General features: G+C 46.3%; 2 protein-coding genes across 2 annotated transcripts; both read left to right on the top strand.

The window, feature by feature from the left end:
* The first annotated feature begins 239 nt into the window (after positions 1 to 239).
* On the top strand, positions 240 to 5,951 carry LOC124674719 (zeta-carotene desaturase, chloroplastic/chromoplastic). The gene is made up of 14 exons (XM_047210767.1): positions 240 to 542; positions 1,072 to 1,196; positions 1,300 to 1,434; positions 1,711 to 1,783; positions 2,072 to 2,145; positions 3,086 to 3,190; positions 3,435 to 3,679; positions 3,768 to 3,855; positions 3,994 to 4,036; positions 4,128 to 4,284; positions 4,505 to 4,633; positions 4,815 to 4,887; positions 5,081 to 5,245; positions 5,446 to 5,951. The coding sequence occupies exons 1-14, from the start codon at positions 404 to 406 to the stop codon at positions 5,602 to 5,604; spliced, it is 1,710 nt and encodes a 569-aa protein (XP_047066723.1). The 5' UTR covers positions 240 to 403; the 3' UTR covers positions 5,605 to 5,951.
* A 286-nt stretch (positions 5,952 to 6,237) lies between these two features.
* Positions 6,238 to 7,977, top strand: LOC124674720. The gene is made up of 7 exons (XM_047210768.1): positions 6,238 to 6,370; positions 6,467 to 6,719; positions 6,884 to 6,949; positions 7,107 to 7,189; positions 7,402 to 7,448; positions 7,564 to 7,642; positions 7,734 to 7,977. The coding sequence occupies exons 1-7, from the start codon at positions 6,308 to 6,310 to the stop codon at positions 7,821 to 7,823; spliced, it is 681 nt and encodes a 226-aa protein (XP_047066724.1). The 5' UTR covers positions 6,238 to 6,307; the 3' UTR covers positions 7,824 to 7,977.
* The last annotated feature ends 11,169 nt before the right edge of the window (positions 7,978 to 19,146 follow it).

Below are 19,146 nucleotides of genomic sequence, written 5' to 3'. Positions count from 1 at the left end.
CATGAACAACTAACATGATGACATGTGTTGTTTAATCGCAAAATTGTTGACATATGAATGGCGTTGCGGTGTGCACGTAACAGAACGCCACAGTCCCCTGCCCGGTTAACGTATGGGCAAAAAAAAAATCCACTCTCACTCACCGGTGCGGTGCGGTGCGGGGTGGTGGATGGTGGCACGGCCACGGCCACGCCCACGAGGCCTGGCCACACGACAAATCCCCAACCCGACGGCATCTTCGCCGTCCCAAACACATTTGTGCTCCCTTGAGGACTTGTTCATCGGTTCTTCCTCCCCCTCCTCTCGCGCTCACACAATTTATACTCATCCCCCGACTACCACTGGCCTAGCTACTGCGTGCTGCGCTGCCCTCTGCCCCTCCTCCTCCTCCGACGACGACGCCATGGCCATGGCCGCCACGTCGTGCGCGCTCGTCCCCGCCTTCGTGGCCGGCCGGCGCCGCGCGCCGCCCCGCCGCCGTGCCGCCGCCACCGTGCTTCGCTGCTCCCTCGACAGCAACGTCTCCGACATGGGTGTCAACGGTGAGGACACGGCGCTTTGGGATTTTAACTAACCCCTCTTTGCTAGTACTATTCTGGTACTGCAACAGAATACTAGATAAGACCAACTGGTTCTTGCCATGGCTTTCTGGGTGGACTCACGAATTGCCTACTGCTACGTTGTTACCTGAATTTGTGAATCGGGTTGTTAGCAAAACCATGCGTCTGTAGTTAGCACCGCTTCGGTTGGCTCAATTGCGTTGCGCTTGCGCCTCGGACGGAGTGCCCTCCGCACTCACTCACCAACAGTGGAAAAAACAAATCTTTATCTGTGCAACTGTCTAGATAAGAGGGATTTTGGCTAAACCTTTCCTTTTCAAAAGCTTGTGCACGCCTTTATCTGTTCAGACTTGTGGCTGCCACTGGGAATGAGATGACGCTCTGTTTCTCAATTTATGGATCAGCTGCACGCAGACCATGTGTTTGTAGTTTTGTCCCATTTCCGGCTCAACAGCCTCCAGCGATGACTAGAAGAAATCTTGATTTTGGGACCTTTTTCTGCGTGTCACAGCGCCCAAGGGACTGTTCCCGCCGGAGCCCGAACACTACAGGGGGCCAAAGCTCAAGGTCGCCATCATAGGTGCCGGCCTCGCTGGCATGTCCACCGCCGTGGAGCTATTGGACCAGGGCCATGAGGTTTGTTCATCGATTCATATGCTTCCCTTCATCGGTAGCCAAAATTGTGTTGCTCCTGCTTTTCTAACCGTGTCAAAAATTGGGGGTGCTGTGATGTTTGCAGGTTGATCTGTACGACTCCCGCACGTTTATCGGCGGCAAGGTCGGTTCTTTTGTCGACAAGCAAGGGAACCATATCGAAATGGGCCTGCATGTCTTCTTCGGCTGTTACAGCAACCTTTTCCGCCTTCTGAAGAAGGTACCATTTTCCATACTCTCGGATGGTCCCACAAACAGTTAGCATCACCTCTTCTCTGGATTACCTTGAGTAACTATGGCCTATGGACATGTTTAACATATTACAGCCTAATTTTTTCAAATCGAACACATGCATATGGTATGTGGTAGCACATATGGAGATAATATTATCCCTCTGTCTATATGAAGCATTTATATATGTTTGCCTTGTATGATTAGTACATGAGCTTCTTGTCCTAGTAAATCCTTGGTGATATTAGATTCTGTTGTATTTCAGGTTGGGGCTGAAAATAATCTACTAGTCAAGGAGCACACCCATACTTTCGTGAACAAAGGGGGCGTCATTGGTGGTATGTTCATTTATCTATTAATTATATATTACTTTTGCTAGTTTCTCTACATTTGATACAATCGAAAACTAAAACATCCATTGTGTTAACAAAATTGAATATCGAACTTTGCAAAGGCATTTCTTGCATGTCTTCCTAGCGGAATGATTTCTCTTTTCTGAGCACAGAAAATGCTCCGTGCCGCATTGTGGATTTTATTGGCCGAATCGATTGAACTGATTTTTTCTATATCTATTCACATTTAACCTAGTTTTCTGAATATTTCATAGTGCCTGCCTTGATGTGCAGAACTTGATTTTCGGTTCCCTGTCGGAGCACCATTGCATGGTATACAAGCATTCTTACGAACTAACCAACTCAAGGTAATTACTTCAAAATTTCGTTTTGCTACTATGTGCCTGTAATGGAGAACATGGACTCATATGAAATTAATTTTGGTTGTGAATTACACACTTCCAACATATCGCAAAATTCACGCCATGCATTTTGCAGATATCATGCCATGCTTGCAGTACCTTCTCCATTTCAATCTGCAATTATTCAAGCACCTAGTTTTTTTTTTCTAAAAGGGGATAGCACCGCCCTCTGCATCAACCGATGCATATGGCCTTTTATTAATTCAAGTACCTAGTTATAGTTTTGTGTGTTCTTCTGTGAACATGCAATTTGAAGGCATACCTTTTCAGCCTATATGTCTTAACTCATTACTATACGAAAACTCACAACTCCTAGTTCATCAGGCCACTGTACAATCAGCTGAACTATCACTGATATTCCTGGAAAGCAGTTGGGGTTGATCACTCTGTGTTAACTATAGTTGTATACTTGTATAGACAATTATTCCCTTTGGAAATAGCTTGAAGCTCATGATTATTCCAGAAATAGTACGATCTCATAGGATGTGTGTGTTCTGTTATTGTTCTTCTATGCCGTGGTCTCATGGATAATCAAACCTTTGTAAAGTCCTCACAGATGCTGATTTGTGCAGATACCTTAAATAGCAGAACTTGTTTCATGATTGTTATGTATTCAGATAGAATGGTATTTGAATTTTCCCATGATAACTGTGAATCACCTGTTTGCGGTAAACTAGTAACAAACAATATATTCCATAACAGATTAAGTCTTGCACAATTTTGGCTGTCGCTTTAGTTCCCTAGAAATTATTTTATTACTCTCACCAATCCAAATTAATTGTCGCAGATTTAGACAAGGTTCATTGAACCTGTGACAACTAATTTGGATCAGATGTAGATGATCTAATTGCGTGTATTTCTTTAAAATATTTGAATTGTATTGCAGGTTTATGATAAAGCAAGAAATGCAGTTGCTCTTGCTCTAAGTCCAGTTGTTCGAGCTCTTGTTGATCCAGATGGTGCATTGCAGCAAGTACGAGACTTGGATGATGTAAGAATTTCTCACCTTCCCGTTTCAGTTTCTTTGGAAGTGTGCATATAGTTACTGCATTTTAAATTTAGAGTGTAGATTAATAGTGCTCTTGCTTATGTTTTATCCTCATCGCAAAGTGATTCCTCAAGCATGTGCATGCAGGGCATTGAAGAACCTCTATTCGTGAAGTATTTCCTTCATTATAACTTGTCAGTAGGTGATATCTTAATTTGAATGTAAATTTAAATGTATACCTCTTCAGGTGAGTTTCAGCGATTGGTTCATGTCCAGAGGTGGTTCTAGAGAGAGCATCACAAGAATGTGGGATCCTGTTGCTTATGCTCTTGGTTTCATCGACTGCGATAATATCAGTGCTCGTTGCATGCTTACTATTTTTACCCTGTTTGCCACAAAGACAGAGGCTTCTTTGTTACGCATGCTAAAGGGCTCACCTGATGTTTACTTAAGTGGCCCAATAAAAAAGTACATAACAGACAGGGGTGGCAGGTATGGTGACAGAGACCAATAATTCTCTTCAATTTTCTATGTAGTATAGACTGCAGTACCATTAAAAGTTTCATAACAAATCCTTCAGGTTTCACTTGAGGTGGGGGTGCAGAGAGGTTATCTATGAGAAGTCGCCTGATGGCCAGACCTATGTTAAAGGCCTTCGCATCTCCAAGGTTAGCTTTCTTTCCCTTCGTGTCAGGGTTTTATTAAGTGTGGTTACAGCTAGATCATACAAGGACGATATACAATATTGTAAACCAAAACCATTTTTAGCACTCATACTAACAAATTTCTACATCTCGGCATTTTAGGCTACGAGCAGTGAGATAATCAAAGCTGATGCATACGTTGCAGGTATATTTTTTCTTCTATATTTATTTTTTGGACCAGCATGCCGAACCATGCAAGCTGAACTTACTAATATTTGATCTTCTGTTGGATGCAGCTTGTGATGTCCCAGGGATCAAAAGACTACTGCCGTCAGAATGGAGGGAATGGGATATGTTTGACAACATATACAAATTAGATGGTGTTCCTGTAGTCACTGTTCAGCTTCGCTACAATGGATGGGTTACTGAAGTCCAAGACCTTGAGAAATCAAGGTAACTCCAACAAGTGCTCTTGGTTACTTATTCATTTCTAGAATAGAATTTGTTTCACGAAGAACACATTTGTTCTCATGGATACCTTGAGAAATCAAGTTACAATATTCCCTGGCTTGACCCTGATGTTTTCACAAGGAACACATTTGTTTCTGCTAAAGGATTGCTGTGCAAATCCAAATAGCTCTCTGAGTGTTTCTTTTCCTTATCCTTGATTTAGACAATCACAAAAGGCGGTTGGCTTGGATAATCTGCTCTATACTCCAGATGCGGACTTCTCCTGTTTTTCAGACCTTGCACTTTCATCTCCTGCTGACTACTACATTGAAGGACAAGGCTCCCTGATCCAGTAAGACTACCATTCAGCGCTGTTGACAATGTTCATTGTTTGACTGGTTGTTTTGATACTCTATTTATATTTACGTAAGCAACATACTGAGCGTTTCGTATTGTATAACGTCTAAATTCCATGCATCGGATCCGTTTCTCTCTGTAGATAAACTCACCTTGCACGTTTGCTTTACCTGCAGAGCTGTGCTAACTCCTGGTGATCCTTACATGCCATTGCCGAATGAGGAGATCATTAGCAAGGTTCAGAAACAGGTGAGCTTGTACATATTTATTTGTCAAACTACTACTATAACTGGTTGATGCAGATGATTTGCTATACTAGTAACTAAGCAAGGCCTCATTTTTAAAGCAGTTCAATAAATTGTGATTTATTGTGCCTCTGTTGATTCTTTTATCCTCCTATGAAAGCTCACCTTGATGCGAACACATTCATAATTTCGTGCAGGTCTTAGATTTGTTTCCATCAGCTCGAGGCTTGGAAGTTACATGGTCCAGCGTGGTAAAGATCGGACAATCGTTGTACCGTGAAGCTCCTGGAAATGACCCATTTAGACCTGATCAGAAGACACCAGTTAAAAATTTCTTCCTGTCTGGCTCGTACACGAAACAGGTATTGTGCATCTAAACCGTAAAGCATATCAACTGGCTATCTATTCTTAAATATAGTTTTCTGATTGTGTGGAGCCTGTGCACCATCAATTTGAAGAAGAGGAAATTGTTTACCAGATGCTCCTGACATTGGATGATGCAAATCTTTAGGACATGGTAAATGAGACCATAAAATCCTGATCTTCTTCCATGTGTTTGTAGGACTATATCGACAGCATGGAGGGAGCAACTCTCTCTGGTAGGCGGACAGCAGCCTACATCTGCGGTGCTGGAGAGGAGCTGTTAGCCGTCCGGAAGAAGCTTGTTGTTGATGACAGCGAGAAGGCGTTGGGGAAGGTTCAAGTGCTCCAGACGAGTTAAAACCATATGCTGGAATGCCCAAACCATTCTGGGTTGTTGGTGATTGCCACAGCGATTTCTGTAAATCCTCTTTGAGCATTAGCTTTTGCCGCTGCCTTTGAGCCTTGACACCTTTGCCTGTCGCGTGTTCCCATCTCACAATCGCAACCAGGTGTCTAGGTGGCATACAGGATCACATCAGGCAGCGTGTATGTTCAGTTAGACCTTAGCCAGTCATTGCAATGATTGTTGTTATACAGTGCACATTTTCTTACAATTATCCTGGGAAATGTAAGAATTTTGTCTGGGGAGATACCACAGCGATGACCAGCGATTATATTATTTCTGTGGCTAAAGCCATTTCCTGATGGACTCTGTTTTCATAACAAATGGTGTGCGATTGTTTTATGAGTCTCTGACCATGGTATTATATTTGGGTTCATGGAGAAATATCCGAGGACTGGTATAATACTGGGAACCGACCGCTTTTTGCGTTGTACAAGTATGTTGCAAAAAGTGGCTAGTTTGCTACTGAAATCAATGAGATTTTGGTGTTACCTTTCAACAAGATGTCTAGGCTGGCTGGTCACTAGGAAATGGAGCACTGATTGGGACAGTGGAGCAAATGCAAAGTGGCGTGTCACTTGGAAGGCCTCACACAACTGGATGTGATCATGTGGCAATGGCAGACTTGTGATCCGCGTGGAAGGGACGCAAACTGCAAATGGCGCCAAGCCTAACCGCCTGGGCATCTCCCCTTGCCTCTTCTCGCCTCTCCTGCGCAAAGGTGACTAGCTCTGGACATCTCTCAGGTAATCGTACTGCATCGTTTGCTTGATCACCTCCAATTTTTTATTTTTTGCTCCCTCTCGTATTCCTGCAGAAGCAAAACCATCGACTCTGCAGTGTCAGGTGCGGCTCCGGCTCACAGGGAAGTGGCGGTAATGACAATGGCACACCACCGGTCGTCAGGGCGGCGGTCAGCGCCATCACGGAACTGCTCAGGGCCCTTTCTCCCAGCAAGAAGCCAAGGCAAGCTGCAGAATCCGACGATACAGAGTTGGAGTTGCCTCGCAGCGTGGAGGATGTGGTTGCCGTTCTTGAAGCTGATTACCAGCGTGCTTATTTCCTCACCGGTATATATGTGCTTTGCGGATTACAGTTTTATCTTATTAGGACATGTGATGGTAAAAGAAAATTGAAAGCAAAAGTTGGCTTGCACTGTCAGAGCAAAATGGCTACATAATTTTGTGTCATTTCAGTAGAGTTGCTGATGTGCTCAAGATTGAATGAATTTCAGGGAACTTCAGTTTAGGCATATATGCTGAGGATTGTTTGTTTGAAGATCCCACCATAAAGTTCCGTGGTACGCAACAAATAACACTAGAGTACTACCTAGGCACCGCCTATTTTCACTGCATTTCATGCACGGAACCATGTCAAGTAACATCAAATCGCTGCACCCTTATCCCCCAAGAACAAAAAATTGTGAGGCTAATTTTTTCCACGCTTGTACTCCGTAGGAAGGTCTAGATACTCTCAGAATCTTGATTTGCTAGTGCCCTTCTTTGACAGCCCTTCGCTCGAACTTGAAAACATAGAAAAGGTAAATTTTTGCCATCCACTGCAGCTATTTGTTCTGCCTAGTCATACCTGCTACACTGCAAGCTTGTAATTAGTCGTCATTTGTGCTTCCAAACTAAATTCATGTTTAGTCAATGTTTGCATTTGTGAAGTCTCATGATATGGGTTATACCAAAGTTTGTTTACCCCACCCTTTTCGCTACTTGCTGAAACTTTTGCAAATCATGCATGCAGGGTTTGAGGGTCGACACGAAGTTTGTCATAGCAACATGGACGCTAAGGTGCCCCTTCAGCATCATGACTTACCACTGAATATGTTACTAGTTATGCCATTGTTTCTTCTGAACTTCACCCCATTCTTTTCATATTGGACTAATGTTTCTGCACTGTTTTTAGGACATATTTGAGGCTCCCATGGAGGCCCCTCATAGCCATCAGAGGGAACACAACCTACGATTTAGATGAAGAATACAAGGTAATGTGAAATGATTCATTTTCTTCGTTCTTTCTGATCATTCAGAGGTTGCAAAAACAGTTCACTGTTATATCTGCACTATAAGTTACAGGTCGTTCGGCATGCAGAGAGCTGGGACGTCTCTGCCCTGGTGGCGATCGGTCAGTTATTCGTCTCGACTCCGAAGCAGACGGGCAGCTGAGCTCTCGAGTGAGCTTTGCCACTGGTCAATCAACGATATCGCGAAGCTCACACGTCAATTCGGCAGTTCGAACCGTGTATAAACTTAGCTTTTGCTGGAAATCCCCGATGATTGTCGAAATTTGTTCCTTCAAATCCCTAATTTTGCCTCTGAATTCGACGCTACCCACTGAAATCCAGGAAAGGAAAGCCAGGGGACGTGCCCCCGTCGCGGCATTCAGCTGCTGGAGGCGGACGAGCTGCAATCGGGCGTATGGTCGTTGCCGCGTAGGATTCCTATATGGGAAAGGGTGCGTATGCATCAGTTTTTTAGTCCCATACTGCTTTGGTATGGTTGGATGAAGCGGTTCAAATAGACGCCAATCAGTGAGTTGATCGCCGGCGCGCGCATTGTAGGGGCTGAGTTCCATAACGTGCAGAATGTGCAGTGGACGAACCCTTCGCCGGTGCTAACACATCGACTCGGTATTCCCTGGACGCACTCCTGAACCCGGCGGGAGTCATGCGCTGCTGGCGTGCCAGGCAGCAACGGCACCCCTTGTCTAATGGTGGAACTGGATCGGTCCGTGCGTTTCATCCCCGGCAACCACAACAATCCTTTTGTCTCTCAAGGCCCCTGGCATAAACAATTGGACTTTGGACAGGTACCTGTGGATCAGCACAACCATTTTGTCTCTCTCATCGGAGATAATGGTAGCTGGTGGAGAAGCTAATTTCACTTGCATCCACAGGCTGGAAAATCTCTATTATTGCCTAACTTATGAGTCTATTTAGGGGTACGTGTTCTTTGTCAAAGTCAATGTGATCACAATATTGCGAGGACTTTTGTGTGCCCCCCCCCCCCCCCGCGCAGGGAAAGGCACCGCTGAACTGGAAACAATATGCAGGCCCAAAAATCTTGGAAGGCTCGGAATGGCAGATATAGAGTGATCTGGATGCGCGCTACGTCTTAGATGGCCTTGACTCCAATGTAAGGACCCCAAACGTGCTTGGGCTGGATCCAAGCTTCCCTGTGATGCTGCAGACATGGCTCTTTTTAGGACCTCAACCAAGATCGTCATTGGCAACAAGGAGACTGCCTCCTTCTGGCATGACAAGTGGTGTGACCGGGGTCCACTCTCTCAGTGGGCGCCTGATATTTTCAAAATCGCCACAAGGAAAAAACCGCATGGTTGCAAAAGAGTTGCGGCACAACAACTGGATCCGCTCGGTTATCAAGATTACCTCTCCCGTCCACTTGGCGCAATACATTGAGGTTTGGGATACCTTGCAGCCAGCCGCCCTCGTCCCTAAGAGACCGGACTCCATCTCTTGGCAGCTGTCCACATATGGGACATATAGTGCTAAATCTGCTTACAATGCTCAGTTCTTCGGTAGGTTCGATGCCAAGAAGATCTAGGCTGCTCATGCGGAGCCGAAATGCAAATTGTTCGGCTGGCTCACTCTCCACGGGAAGTGTTGTGGGTATACTTCATGGGTGTACCATCAATGGTGTCTAGATCCGGCAAGCCCCGGTGGCCCACAGATGGTGGTGGTGGCTTACAGCCCACCGGCGGTCCAGTTGCTGCTGATCAAGATGGAAGAAGTCCAGCCCAGGAACAAGGAGCCGGATCCAAGCCGACTAATGCAAGGAGTCGGATCCGGCAAGGCCCATGAAGGTAGCCGGATCCAGTGTGACGTTTTAGGTATAGGAGGATCCTTGAAGTGCACAACAATGTAATGTTCCGTAGTTAGGCAAGTTTGTATTCCGGCTAGGACTCTCCATGTAAACCCGAGATCCTGGCGTCTTTATAAGCCGGATGTCGGGAGCCCTAGAGGCACAACCACAACTCATTGTAACAATGCGAGAGCGCCCATATAATTCCAGACAAGCAGCAGTAGGCCCTGCCTCCGTGCAGCGTGTTCCGAAGCTGGGTAAATCGCGTACCACCGTCCCAATGGCGCTCCGCCCTTTGGCCCCCACTTCTTCCCCCTTCGTGAGGATCCCTCCTCCGGGGTACTGTCGAATAGGCAACAACAGTTGGTGCCCATCGTGGGGCTAGCGGCATCTGGAGGCCGGCACCGGGAGGGTTCTACCTTCGGAGGTACCGGCGACACCATCGCCATGGGGCGCGTCTTGTACGCCAAAAACTTTCCGATCGTCCCTCAGGACGAGTGCTAGATTCCGGCTAGGACAGACCCCGTCAAGCTCTCCATCATCCCGACCGACGGGATACACATATTCATCGACGAGACCGTCGATACCGATAGAAACACACTAGTAAGTACTGCAGCTACGACCATCGCCGAGCAGGACGCAGCTGCAAAGATCCGATCTGAGTTGTAGGAACTTCCCAAGGAAGATTCCACCTTAGATCTGGAATTTTCAACACCCACTCAATCCGCCCCTGAGCAGGAAACAACGGTGGAAGACCAATGCAGATCCTTCTGGGTTTCCCAGGTGTTAGAAAAGCAGAGGTGCCACTTCGTGCACTTCCTTGCGCACACAGCGGGATCCGCCCCTCCACAGGAAGGTGCTCGACCCGTGTAGACAGAGGATGCCGGAACAACAACAAAACCAAGCACCAAGAAGGTGCTGGAGAAAATTAGGATTCAGTACTCGGAAGCCTCAGCCCACTCTTAGGTGACGTCTCCCCCGTGGCTTTTGAAGAGTATAAAGCACACTGTAAGGAGTTGGAGGACGTGGAGAAAGCTGACGGCGAATCATCTCCGCCAAAACAGGTCTTCGCGACCTTGGCTGGTATTAATGATGACGAGGATGACGACCCAGAGAAGACTCCGCCTCAAGCAACTATCCTGGATCCAGCCCAGCCAGAGGCCTCGCAGTGGGTTCGTGCCCATCGAACGTCGGAACCACAGCAGGGCCGGAGCCTGAAGTTTTATGAAGGGATGGCAGCTGAGACGCTCGTGGACATAGCAGGACAACATGAAGAACGTTAACACGTCCAACAAAAAGAGACCCTGGCAAATCCAATCACCCCAGAGGTGGCTGCGGATCCGGAAGCTTTTGAAGCTAGGCGTAAAGAACTCCTGGCGGAAGCTCAAAACATAGTCAAGGTCACAACATTAGTCCTTCAGGACAAGATGGAAACCGACAAGTTGTATGAGCAAGCCGTAGAGAACAAGCGCTTGGCGGAGGAAGAATACGTGAAAGCCAGAGAGCTTGCAGAGGAGTGGAAAAACACAGTTAAAGAAACCCATGAGGAAGTGAGGAAGATGCAGAGAGATACTATCCGCCCTCGCAACATCAACTTTGACAGTGCAGCTCGCCACAAGCCTCTAGCAACTCCAAAAGACAATATGAAAAAAGCAGCAGAGCTCTTGACAATGACCAGATTGACATTGAGTATCTGCGAACAATCATTGGCACGAACATGAAGCAACAGAGCAAGGCGGATACTTCGCGCAGATTGGAATCCAACCCGGATGCATGTGTGTCCACAACGCAGAAGTAGCCTATCGGAAAGCCAAGGGAGCACCGCGAGGATCAATCGCCCACCGGATTCAACGGAGCACCGGAGAAAAACCAAAGAGCATTCAAATCCGATCCCCATATCTTCGGATACTCCTAAGGATATAACCAAGGTAAAGGATGTGATGTACTCTGGCAAAGACAAGTACCGGAACCCGTCACCGCCAAGGAATCAGTACGCGCCTCCGCGCCCTCGCCAGCGTAGTCCTGTCAGAAACGTTAGACCCCATGGGCCTGGCGGAATTAATATCCGCGACAATGTAGAGCCCAGAAGAAGCAGGAATGAAGAGCGCGCACGTGAGCCCAGGCAACCTCGGCATGAAGGAGAAAGCTGCCAAGATGGCGAAGGTAGTGACCGCAGCCGGAGCCAACATCGCCAGGAAGGACGTGGAGAGTCTGATGGCGGAAGCAAGAGGCACCATAAGCCCCCGCACGGTTCTCCGTCACCACCACCTAGTAAGGGAGGTGAAGGCGGAGGCGGACGGTCACGCTCCCGCTCAGAGTCCCCTAAGCACAGGCGGAGCTGACGAGACGCATGTGAACATCTAAACAAATACAAAGTTGGCTACATTGGCCCAAAGTGCTTTGGAAAAAGGATCCGCCAGGAAAAAAACACCAAAAGGCCTGAACCTCAAGCTACTCGGAAACTTGAAGCATTATGATGGCAGAGAGAGACCCGATACCTGTATTGATGACTACTTTAATGCTATCAAATTTGCTGGAGGGACCCCAAACATGTCGAGCCGTATGCTCCAGTTGTACCTTGTTGGTCCTGCCCGATCTTGGCTCAGTGACCTCCCGGAGAATTCCATATTTTGTTGGTTCGACCTTAAGATATACTTTGAGGCACAGTTTAGGGGCACCTACAAGAGACCATCCACTTCCAGTGACTTGTAGGTGTGCATACAAAAGAAAAACAAAACCTCTCGAGAGTACCCCACTCGATGGTTAGAAACGAGAAACGACTGCGAGAATGTCGACGACCGAACTACTATGTTGGCCTTCATAGGATGTTTGTAGAGGGGAGGACTGCTCCGACACAAGTTGATGTGCGAGTACAATGAGCAGAAGCTAAACCTAGACAAGATGATCTCCATCGCCAGCACCCACACCACGGCGGATGATGACGCAGGGGGAGAACTTCCGGCCACATCCCTACCACTGCACCAATAAAATAAAAACCGTGCCGCCATTAACAAGCGGAAAAATCCCCCCGATGACCAGAAGAATGGTGGATCCGATATGGTTGCCATGGCGTTCCAACGAGGTCAAGGTGACAGAAGAGGCCGCGGCTGTGGTGGTGGAGCCGGCAGAGGCCAGCAACACGCTGACGAGGTCACGTCTGCCGGAACCGGCGTTCCTCAAACCTATGAAGAATACATGGACATGCCGTGCCTGGCTCATATTGATTCGGCAACAGGAAAATCCTCTCATAGAGACCGCAATTGCAAATGGGTCAACGATCTTAAGACGGATCCAGAAGTAGGATACAAGCATGCAAGGAAGCATCGTCCACGTGGAAAAGGAGGCAAAGGCAAGAACAAGGATAAGGACGAGGACGAGGAAAGCTCCGAGGCCATGGATGAGGATAGGGCTTCACCGGAACCCAAAGAGGGTAATATAACAAACACTCTAATCTCCATCAGAAGTCAAGTTTGAACTAACCACCACCAACACCAACCCTTTTGCTGATCCATTTTTGTTACTTGGACCCAATGCATGACCATCTAGGCTTGACACATGAGGAGAGCCGGCCATGCCCATCCATGCACATGACCACATCCCTCCTCTCTCTTCTTCCTTATACATGGCCAGGCCATAGTGCTCTTGTGCCCCAACCAGTGCACCCCCTCTAGACTGACCCTAAGCCCACCAAAGACCTCCCACTGGACCCTCCCTTCCCCTCCTAAGTAAACCATACCAAAGGCCCAAGAGGCAAATAGCCTGAAATCCTAAAGCATGCAGAGAACGAGCACGCCCGTGCCAAAGCTTCCGCCCGCTCGATCTTTCCCCTCTCCTGCGCTTCCTGCTGACGTCCTCCACCTCTACGTCACCCCCTTCCACCGCCCCAACGTTAGCAACCCTCCATCCATTGGCCAGCGCGACCACCGCGCTCCGCCATTGGCCGTGGCCCCCGCCCGCCCCCGCCTGCCGCCTCTCCCTCGGCCTATAAAAACCGACACCCGTACCCACTCCTCTCCACACACCATCTCTCCCACATCCCAGTCCTCTCACAGAAGCGCCGACGCGCTCAGCTCTGCTGCTGCTCGCCGACAAGTACGCCACGACCATGGTAACCGCGAGGTGGCCGGTGGAGGACGCGTTCGCTCAGCCCCGTTTTCCCCTTCCCTTTCCCTTCCTCGACGCTCTCCATGCCCTGCTCGTCCTAACCAGCCTCTCTGCGGTGCCCAGGTTCTCCAGAGTTCGCCACCACAACACTGGACCGGGAGCTGCTGCAAGGGAACACCGCGGGAAGAGTTGCCGAGGACGAGGGAGACACCACAAGCCCATCCCTGGACCGCCCCCAGTCGCCGCCTTCCCGCCCCAACTGCCGCCGGCGATTGCTGCTCTCTACCGGTGAGTCCCCGACCGCCCACTCTCTTCGTTTCGCCCGATTGCGCACGCACATGGCTGCAGGAAGAAGACGTCCCCCGTGCGGCTGCATGGCCGATCGGCCACGTCGGCCCATGCAGATGGGCCCCGTCCCGGGCCCTCTCTCCCTTTTTTCTTTTCTTTTATTCCCCCCTCCACCTGGATATTTCCCTGGGCCGACCCAACTCGTTCCCGCACGGCCCGTGTAGAGTTTCAACCTCTGCCATCTTTTCCTTTTTCTGAAACTAAAATCATGCACACATAACTGTTAGTTTTAAATTCACCAAAAATTATTAGTTAATCCAAATCAAGTGATTCAAATTTTGTAGTGTCCCAAATTAAAATCCTAATCACCTGAGACAGGTTTTACACCAACATCTGTTACAGGTTTCCCTCTGATTTTAAGTTGGTACAAGCGTGCAGTATCAATGTTAATTCAAATTGGGGAGGATCAATACCAGTTTTGATCCAAAACCAATTTTTAGTAGTCTACATAGTAATTCCCTTATTTTGGCACTGGTTTGAGTATTGTATGTCATAAAATGAAATTGCGGTTTTCAGTATAATTTTTTTCCAAAATCCGTGTTTGAGGATTTATTTAAGGAGCATAAAATATTATTTTTGAGTGAAACCAATTTTGTTGTTCTCATAATAGTTTTGTTAACAACATATCCAGAGCTCAGATTTATTTGAGGATCTGACATTTTCTAAAGTTTTAAACTTTGTTTTGGTCCCTCTGGCCAGTAAAATAATTATTAAAAATCTTTTATAACTTCAAATTTAGTGAATCCAATTTTCTATGAATCTATGTTTGAATAGCTATCCAGAGGTATAAGTTTTGCTTGCTCTAGTTGTGTAATGTTCTATGAGAAAATAAAGTAGGAAAAATGATTTCGGCTTTTCTAAAAATGTTTAAAAATAAAATATAAAAGTTTTTGGTACAAAACCAATGCACTTGTCTTCTTTGTGGTGTTATCTACCATGGAATATTTGGTTTATGCCCTGGTAATAAGCATAGAGGTAATTGCTATTTTATGAGGTTCTCATGTCTTTATTACGGTATTTAAAATGGGTTTTCTTAAAATAAAATATTAAAGTTGTTTTATAAGGACTATAAGACCTTAGTATCCTCCATAGTAGCCTATGGTTAAGTGATTATCTAATGGTTGCTGCATGCTTGATTTGATGGTGCAATATTTTGATTTTATTTCCTTTTTAATTCGCGGCGTTAGATTCGAGCGTTGTTGGATTTGAAGGAGAGGAAGCTTTTGAAGGATTTGATGAAGACCAGGGACAAATAGCCAAACAAGGCAATCCATCTTTTGATCTGATGCCTCTATCCTATTTGTATTATGCACCATTACACTTATCTTGCCACTTGCATTACTTTGAGTTGATTCTATTCATCTATTTGTTAAACTTGGACTTCCCAAGTTTAATTGGCTCTATTGATACCTAGTTATGACCTCACTAGTTGTAGGATACCCTATTGATACCTAAATACCCCCATTACTTGTTGTATGATGATTAGAATCATGCCCCATGTTGTAGCCTTGATCATGAGACTTAAACTATAGGTTGGGAACCCCTCGGGAAATGTTGGTCAAATGTTTTTAAAAACCTTGGGAAGGATTGCTCTTGCCCAAGTGTAAGTTTAAGAGGAAATGTTGTTGTCTTTCCAAAAAAATTGGTACAAGAAAGGTTTTATGGTGGAAAGGAAAATATGTTGATGGAAGAGTTTTTAGGAAAAACAACACATGGTTCTAGGTATTCGCCCGGAACAACCAACCCACGCAACCACAGTACCCTAAAGTGGGCACGGGCTTAGTCCGCAGTTTGTTGAAGCTGGCGTGGGACACCTCACACCTTGCTCTCGGATTTCCAAAGAATTATTAGATTTTTGATTCTACTACCTCACCCTCTTCCAAACCCATACATTGGACGATGTCCCCAACTCAGACCGGAGACTCGAACTCAAAGATGGATCAATCCTTTGGGATGACTCAAGTATTCCCAACTGCAGCTATTGATGTCAACTTAGTCTTACGCATATAGGGATCTTAAGATCATGTCTTTGGTTGTCACCAAAGTCTGTCAAAGAGCTGACCTTGTTCCTCTGTGGACTTGCACCTTTTTGCAGTCATCTGGGATCAAGTCCGTAGTTCTTGACTAGTAATTTTTTGGCCAACCACCAGAAGTTGTCGACTTTGGGAGTATCGCAACGACTATCCCTCTGAAGACCTCACGTCACCGGGATGATGAGACCCTAAGTTCTACGCAGTTTTCACCTCCACCTCAACATCGATGAGTCAACACCAGGCCTGCATCACCACCAACTAGTTTAAGGGTCCTTGTTGAAGTCGATGTCAGCAAAATGAAGACGTCAGCATATGTGACCAACCCCAAACCTATAGGATGGATAGGAAAAACTCAATCGCTTTGATTGAGCTACCCCCACGTATTAGGCATTCCTAGATTCTTAGAGTGCCATGTCTGGTTTGATGATTACTTGTAGTTCCCTAGTGTGCTAACGTGAGTGTCCTTTATCTGTTTGTTGTGTGTATGTTTTTCCTAGTCTTTCGGTTTGAAAAACACTCTTGGTGTGATAACCCAGCGTAGGAAGCCTAACTAAGAGGAACCCTGTTAACAGTTGATTTTCAACCGGCAGGAGAACTAACCTAGACCCCTATCTGCACTAACTACTCTCAAGATCCGCTGAAACATCTCTACTACGCCATGGAAGCATAAGCCAATACCTTCAAGATCGACTGCAACCCTGCAAGAAGTTGGTTCCATACTAATCTAACCTAACCATAGAGCATAGTCTCGCTAACCTTGCGTCTAACTTCTTACACTACTAGAAAAGTTGCCATGGCCGACGAAGTTGAAGTCGCGCCGTGGTTGCTGGTGTACCATGGCCGACGATTTTTGGTCTCTCCGTTGTGCATGTCAAAACGTTTTTTTCTCGTTTTTGAGGCCACCTAGCCCGACGAAAACGGCCAAAACGTCGCGTATGGTGGCCCGGGATGTGGTGCATCTCGAATTCTCGGGTTCGCCGGCCGAGTCAACGCAAATCCGCACCGCCCAGGGATGTAGGGCCCAGATGGCAGCCTCTCTGGCATTGTTTTTTTCTCGATCGTGCCATCTCGTTCAACGCTCTCCGATCGAGCCGTTTACGATGCAGGATCATGGGTCCCGCATGTCATCCTCTATGAACCAAAATTCTTTCTATTATTGGATTTTTTTGACCCCCTGATTTCTGGCTACTTCCTTTTTCTTTTGATCCCTTGCCGCCTTGGAAACGTTGAGACCGATGCTGCTAAATGGGACCCGCATGTCATCCTCTATGAGCAATCAACTTTCTTTTCTTGGAGTTTTTTTGGCACCTCATATTTGGTCACTTGCCTTTTTCTTTCGATCCCCTGCCGCCTCTCAAACGGTGATACCGCTGCTGCTAAATGGGACCCGCATGTCATCCTATATGTACTATAAAACTTTCTTTTCTAGAATTTTTTTTGGAACCTCATATTTGGTCACTTGCCTTTTTCTTTCGATCCCGTGCCGCCTCTCAAACGGTGATACCGCTGCTGCTAAATGGGACCCGCATGTCATCCTCTATGTACTATAAAACTTTCTTTTCTTGAATTATTTTTGGCTCCCGATATTTGGTCACTTGCCTTTTTCTTTCGATCTCATGCCACGTTTGAAACGTTGAGGAACCTCGCTGGCTCATGGGACCCGCATGTCATCCTCTATGTACTATAAAAGTTCATTTTCTTGGTTTTTTCACCCTCCGATTTTTGGCTATTTCCTTTTTCTTTTGATCCCCGCCGCCTTTGAAACGTTGAGGACTCTCGCTGGCTCATAGGTCCCACATGTCAGCCTCTATGTACAATCAAGTTTCTTTTCTTGAATTATTTTTGGATCCTGATATTTGGTCACTTGCCTTTTTCTTTCGATCTCATGCCACGTTTGAAACATTGAGGAACCTGCTGGCTCATGGGACCCGCATGTCATCCTCTATGGGTCCATCAACTTTCTTTTCTTGGATTTTTTGACCCCCTAATTTCTGGCTACTTTCTTTTTCTTTTGATCTCAAGTCGCATTTGAAACGTTGGGACCGCTGCTACAAAATGGGACCCGCATGTCATCCTGTATGTACAATAAAAGTTTCTTTTCTTGGATTATTTTCCACCCTATGATTTTTGGTCACTTGCCTTTTTCTTTCGATCTCATGCCGCCTTTGAAAACGTCGAGGAACCTGCTGGCTCATGGGACCCGCATGTCATCCTGTATGTACTATAAAAGTTTTTTTCTTGGATTTTTTTTCTTTTGATCCCCTGCCGCCTTCGAAACGTTTGAGTAAGCTGCTGACTCATGGGACCCGCATGTCATCCTCTATGTACAATCAACTTTTTTTTTTATCTCAAGCCGCATTTAAAACATTGAGACCGCTGCTGCTAAATGGGACCCGCATGTCATCCTCTATGTACAATAAAGTTTCTTTTCTTGGATTATATTTGGCTCCTGATATTTTGTCACTTGCCTTTTTCTTTCGATCTCATGCCGCCTTTGAAACGTTGAGTAAGCTGCTGGCTCATGGGTCCCGCATGTCATCCTCTACGAACAATAAAAGTTTCCTTTCTTGGAGTTATTTTTTACCCCTAATTTCTGGCTATTTGCCTTTTTCTTTTGATCTCCCGCCCCCTTTGAAACGATGAGGACGTTGTTGGCAGGTCGGTCCCACATGTCATCCTCTATGACCAATAAAAGTTTCCTTTGATGGATTTATTTTGAACCCCTAATTAATTTCTGGATATTTAATTTTTTTCTTTTGATCCCTGCCGCCTTGGAATCGTTGAGGATGCTGCTGCCTCATGGGTCCCGCATGTCATCCTCTCAGAACGGTAAATGTTTCTTTTCTTGGATTTTGTTTACCAAATGATTTTTTGCTTATTTTTTCTTTCGATCTCCAGCCGCCTTTAAAACGTTGAGGACGCTGCTGGCTCACGGGTCCCGCATGTCATCCTCTCAGAATGAAAATGTTTCTTTTCTTGGATTTTTTACCAACAGATTTTTGGTTTATTTTTTCTTTCCATCCCCTGCCGCCTTTAAAACGTTGACGACGCTGCTGGCTCATGGGTCCCCGATGTCAGCCTCCCCGTACAAGAAACATGTGATATCTTAATTATTTTGCAGACAATGTATCATGGATCTTAGTATATGTAAAATAACCTTGAGCTATTCATTATCATACGCG

The sequence above is a fragment of the Lolium rigidum genome, chromosome 7 (genome assembly GCF_022539505.1).
Source record: "Lolium rigidum isolate FL_2022 chromosome 7, APGP_CSIRO_Lrig_0.1, whole genome shotgun sequence".
NCBI lineage: Eukaryota > Viridiplantae > Streptophyta > Magnoliopsida > Poales > Poaceae > Lolium > Lolium rigidum.
This window is presented reverse-complemented; position numbering and strand designations above follow the sequence as displayed.